Source organism: Corvus brachyrhynchos, unplaced genomic scaffold, assembly GCF_000691975.1.
Source record: "Corvus brachyrhynchos isolate BGI_N302 unplaced genomic scaffold, ASM69197v1 scaffold30, whole genome shotgun sequence".
NCBI classification, from domain to species: Eukaryota; Metazoa; Chordata; class Aves; order Passeriformes; family Corvidae; genus Corvus; species Corvus brachyrhynchos.
The window spans coordinates 788,480-793,992 of record NW_008235742.1 but is presented as its reverse complement, the minus strand read 5'-3'; the positions used below and the strand labels follow the sequence as shown (position 1 = coordinate 793,992).

The 5,513-nt window shown below is 51.8% G+C and overlaps 1 protein-coding gene across 1 annotated transcript in view; it reads left to right on the top strand.

Moving 5' to 3' along the window:
- The window catches only part of CCR7 (C-C motif chemokine receptor 7), a 9,364-nt gene that overhangs the window by 2,779 nt on the left and 1,072 nt on the right, over nucleotides 1-5,513 (top strand). The window contains 3 exon segments of the mRNA XM_008636432.2: nucleotides 3,910-3,959; nucleotides 5,261-5,510; nucleotide 5,513. The exon segment at nucleotide 5,513 is cut by the window's right edge and continues 1,072 nt beyond it. Coding sequence (XP_008634654.1) covers nucleotides 3,910-3,959; nucleotides 5,261-5,510; nucleotide 5,513 — 301 coding nt within the window.

Here is a 5,513-nt window from a genome sequence, read left to right as displayed (position 1 = left end):
GCTTATCTTGTCTTTTGATTCACAGTTTCCTGAAAGGAGTGGAGGTAGATAATTATTAACTTTCTTCTGTGATAGATCAGTGAACACATGAAATAAGAGCATGACTGGGTTTCGCTGGGTCCTCTCGCTCCCGAGATGACAGTGTCTTTCCTCTGCCAGTTTTGAGGAGGGGAAGGGGGGAGGACAGGCTGATAACTGCCAATAGTCATTAGATCGCTTAAGTATGATTAACTTTTCTCAGAAATACCTAGTTCTTCCCCCAAAAGCCTCCTGTACTGCTGGCGAAGGGGCACCAGAAACTGGTACATGTATAAAACACAGAGAGCAGGTTACTCACTGCCTACACGTGTGCTGAGACCGGAACTTGCACTTTGCAATTCTGGATGGCCAAAAAACGTTCTTTCACCATGAGGGTTTGGCCAGAGCAGGTTTGCTCAGCTTTGCCAATGCTCCCTAAAGCATTCCCAGCACCTGCTTTGCTCTCATGCATCTCTCAGCTGTAGCTGCAGCCAGACCCTCATGAGCTGCCCCTGTCATTTGTGTGATCTGATCAACCACCCTCAGCGCTGTGTCTCTCCCCTCTTCCAGGCAGGTGTCCTCATACCAAATACTTCCACTGCCAGAGGCCTTTCTGGGTTCACCTGAGGGGATTCACTGCTCCTGCAGCTGCTCTTATCTTGATGACAATTAGTAGCTGGTGCTGAGGGAGGTCCAGATAAACTGGGAGGGATCTACCTGTCCAAATTCACCCACTCTTCTGCCACAGCACGGCCTGAGCTGTGCCCCAGGTGCCCACCCCAGGTGCCCACCCCACAGCACCTGAACTCCAGCTTAAAAACACCTGTTTCTTTCCCTTTGCTATTGAGGGAGCCTGAACAGCTCAACAGGTGTCAAGGGATGAATCCCACACCCTGTGCTTAATCTGTGCAGGAAGATTGTAAAACTGAGGGGTTCCCATCCACTGCCATGAACAGACCCCTTCCTTCCTTCCTTCCTTCCTTCCCATGGAGCAATTCCCCTTTCCACCTGTTTCCAGGTCCTTCAGGACAAGGATGGCCTCAAACCAGCACCTTCCAGGCTGAGAGACATGGGGGCTGACACGGGGCTTTAAGGCCAGGCTGACTCATTTGCTGTGGTGGGGTTTTGGTGTATTTTTATAAATGAGGTTTCTAGTGCAACTGGCTGCAGGGACTTTTGGGAGGGTTATTTTTTCTTTAATATTTTGAGGAACAAAACATTAAAAACTTTAAGAAAATACCCACAGCAGCCAACTGCCCGGAGGTGTGAAAAAAAGAAAGGAGGTGTGACAAAAAGAAAAGGAATGTACCTAAACTGCCTGATAAACTGCAGAGCAAAACTCATGTCCTGATAATTGCGTCTGCCCACTGCCCTAGACCACAAGACAAGTTGGGGAGATGCAAGTCCTGTCCAGTCTGACTGAAACCAGTGACACAAACGTGCTCAAACTGGTACAGAGGGAGCAGGAGGCAGCAGGGCCTCTCTGGTTGTGCTTACGCAAACATGTAATCTGAGGTGGGGGCACAGAAGAGGGGCAGAAACAGCACAGGCTTTCTTCATATTGAAAAGTCATTTGACATTTAAGACACTTGAAACAGCAACTGAGAAGGGGGAGGAAAAAAACCTATGATGATCTTCAAAGGAATGATATCGGCTGAACTGTTTCAGGAGTTGGTTGAGTCACGTTCTCAGTCCTGTTTTTCTAGACCTTCACAGGGTGATAAGGAAACAGAACAGAGCAAAGGAGCCCTCACCAGGGCTGAGTCTGGGCCTGGTCAGGTTAAGTCAGGGCTGGACCTGGAGTTTACAAACCAAGCCACGGAGAGCTGGTGGAGCCTGGTTTAGGTGGGTGCTTTTCCTCCATGTAATGAGGGTGGTTCTTCTCTGCCTCTTATCCAGCTGCCACAGGGGTAATTGCCTGTGGGGCTGAGCTACCAGCACAGGTACTTATCACCCAGCCAGAGGCAGCCAGGAGCACCATCTCCAGGAGTCCCGGGAAACCAGGCTGTTCAGAAGGTGGAACAGAAGACTAAAGGCTGCTATGGGGTTTGCAGAGTCAGGGACCTCGTGCCCGTATCCCAGGCAGGTAGAGCAGTTACAGTCTGGGCTTGCTTAAACCCACCTAGTGATTCTCAATCCTTGGGGGTTTTAGTGTATTTCCTGTGTCATATGCAAAAGGAGAGGAGCAGCTTGAAGGGGTGACAACCACAGCAGACACCAAACCTCTTCCTGCAGTCTGGGGCTGGTCAGAGTGAAAGCCACTGGCTGGACAGAACAGCCAGAAGCTTCACTTCACCCCTCAGTCCCAACCTTGCTCTCCTCCACTCCTGAGTCACCTGCACTAAGGGTTCCCTAGGGAACCTTTCAGATACGCCCAGGAAGGTTTGGAGAAAGTGAGGGGTGGACAACCACAACTGAGCACACAGCTGCATGAGCATAGAAGATGAAAATGAGGGGGGAAGGTGAGACAGAGCTTCTAGAAGACCTCAGGGGAGGCTCTCACACAGGCCTGGGGATGAGCACTATGACTTTTCACACGTGATTGAGGATCTCTTACCCACACATCAACCTCACGTATAAAAAAACATCCCCACTCACAGGTACAAGAGTAACTATCTGTTATTAGTGAAGCTGTTGCTTAACATGGGGGACTTAACATGGGGACTTGGTGCAATGTGTGCAGTTACCTGTAGTGGAAGTTCATCATCCTGGTCTGGTACAACGTGAGCAGGAGCCTGGCAGAGCAGGCTCCAAACTGAAACCAAGCAGAAACCAAGCAGAGCTGTGTCCAGCAGACACTAAGCACTGGAATCCGCCACATTCATGAACAACCAGGCCATGAGGAGCAAGGCAGAGTTCTAGGAGGAATAAGGAGCTGAAAGCCAAAGGTATCTCCTTGCCCAGGGCCCCTAGAGCAGAAAACCCTCAGGGAGTGAGGGGCTGCAGGGACCAGCCAGTGCCTGGAGGGACATCGTGGGTGAAGGCACCCCTCAGGGAGGGACACATCTCCTGCTCACACCAGAGTGGATCCCAGGATCTCACTGCCACCTTCCAGCTGAGCAACTTTCAGTGGCAACCGCCTGAGGTAGATGCTGGTACGAACTGTAAAACAAGTGAGGAGAAAGCTTTCCCTGGCCCTGGCCCTGCTAACCACAGCAGGAAGAGCTGCTTGGCTGAGATTGCTCTCACCACCACCACACCTGGCTCTGAATTCAGTTTTTCCTCCCAGCTGTCAGCGTCCTCTATTTTCATATCCCAAGGCAGCAGAAGGCAACTCTTGACATTTAGAGACAAGCAATAAATTTCAGCCAGTTCCAGTTCTGTCTATCCCATGGGGAGCTGAGCTCTCCTCTCCACAGCCCAGGCACCACACAGGAACAGCTGGGCCAGATTTATGGCCCTCACAGCGGGATGTTTTCACACGGATTAAGCTGCACCCTCACTGGTCAGACACAAGGGAACAGGCTGCTGGCTGCCCGCAGGGAAAAGCATTGGATAAAATCTAAATGGGTGCACTGTGCCCGAGTTAAGAGTCTTCAGCTCTCAGCCTTCACTGGATGGGGCTCTGAGCAACCTGGTCTAGTTGAAGATATCCCTGCTCACTGCAGGGGGTTGGACTGAATGACCTTTAGAGGTCCCTTCCAACCCAAACTGTTCTACGATTCCATGAAGCCAGAGGGGCCAGGCTCCTGAGACTCCACCGGTGCTGACAGTAACGTCCATGACCCTGGGTTATCTTGCTGGCATCTTCCCCAGGTTTTGGTTTCCTCAGCGGTGAGGGCTCTGCAGGGTTCACAGTGCCATGGTCAACATGATCCACTGCTTTTTCAAAGTGGGAACCGTGTGGAAACCCCCACTCAGCCACTAACACAGTATCTCCTTCTTCCCTAGGCAAGCAGCTAAAGGTCACCCTTGTTTTCAGCCTGCCGCTTGTTTTTCAGGTAAGATGTTTTCAACAACATTGTTGAAATCCCGCTGCTTTGTGTTGTGGGTAAAGGGAGATCTCAAAAACTCTGAGCAGCCGCCCACAGTCCCAGAAATGTGGGGGGACACAGCTGCTCACCCCAAGATCCAGCTGTGGGAGGTGAGAGCAGAGCCCAGCTACAGAAAAACAAACAAGAGAACCAAAGGAAGGAGAGCAAAACGGTGACAAATGCAGTGATTTTCAGATGGCCTGGGCTGTGTGAGTCCCCTTTTAGCCCCAAAATGAGCATTTCCAGGTCACACAGGAGCACCCCACATTGATTGCAGCAAGCAGCTGGTTCCCGCTCCCTGAAAATTCCTGGTCAAGGTGCCGGGCTCTGACCGAGCACAGTGCTGGAGAGGGATGTGCCCAAGGAGGAAGAGTTCAGCATCTTCCTCTGCCTGTTCTTGCTCAGAGTCCCCTGGCACAGCAAGGAGCACCCCAAGCATGGAGCTGTGCCATGACCTGCTCCCAAACCAGGGGCTTGGTCCCTCAGCAGCCTTGGCCACCCCCCAGCCTGTGGGGCTCCATGGGCTCAGCCTGAGGGCAGAGCAGAGCAGCCCGTGCTTCTCCCTTTCACTGCTGGCAGCCCGGCAGGATGTGGTGAAAGCCAAACTGCCGAGATGGAGAGCACCGAGATGCTCACTGATAAAGGGTGAGGGTATCCAGGGGAAACCTTTCATCTCTGTGCGATGGGGAGAAGGTTCTGGAGACTAATAAGTCACAAAAATCAGGGCACAGATACCGCAGGCTCTGTCTGCCCTGCAGGTTATGGGAGTGTAGGAAGACGAAACAAGAATAATCAGAACTGAAATCAGGGGCCTGAATGAGATGCCAGCACCGTGTCCGCGCTGACACGGAAACAGCTTCTGCTGAACTCACCTCACTTCCTCACAGTCACCTTCCTTGATTTTTAATTTAGCTGAAGGACATTTTATTTCTCACATTTTATCTGAGAGGCAGCTGTGTACACACAGCTGGAGGCAGGCCCTGGACATTCTGGAAAGCTGCCACATGTCTGAGGGTTTGCAGGTGTTGCTTTGGCTGAGCACTAAACATTTCTGGTGGAATTCCCTCTTGGAGCCCCCCGAAAAGCCCCAAACCTCACATATTTATGGGAAACACTTTCAGCCACAAGGTCATGTCAGCTCTGTTTGTGATGTTGGCATGAGCCTGCACTTGGGAACTCCCTGGGACTTCTCTCCAGGCCCCCTTCCCAGCACGGCCACGCAGGCACACAGTCCTTGTCCCAACACACTCTTCTCTTTCCTGTTCCAGATCTGTGCTGGGGACAATGTCACTGATGACTACGACTCCAACACCACCATTGACTACAGCATGTTCGAGTCCCTGTGTGAGAAGAAGGAGGTCCGTAACTTCCGTGCTGCCTTCCTCCCAGCCATGTACGGCCTCATCTGCATCATGGGGCTGCTGGGGAACGGGCTGGTGATGCTCACCTACATCTACTTCAAGAGGCTGAAGACCATGACAGACATCTACTTGCTGAACCTGGCTCTGGCAGACATCCTCT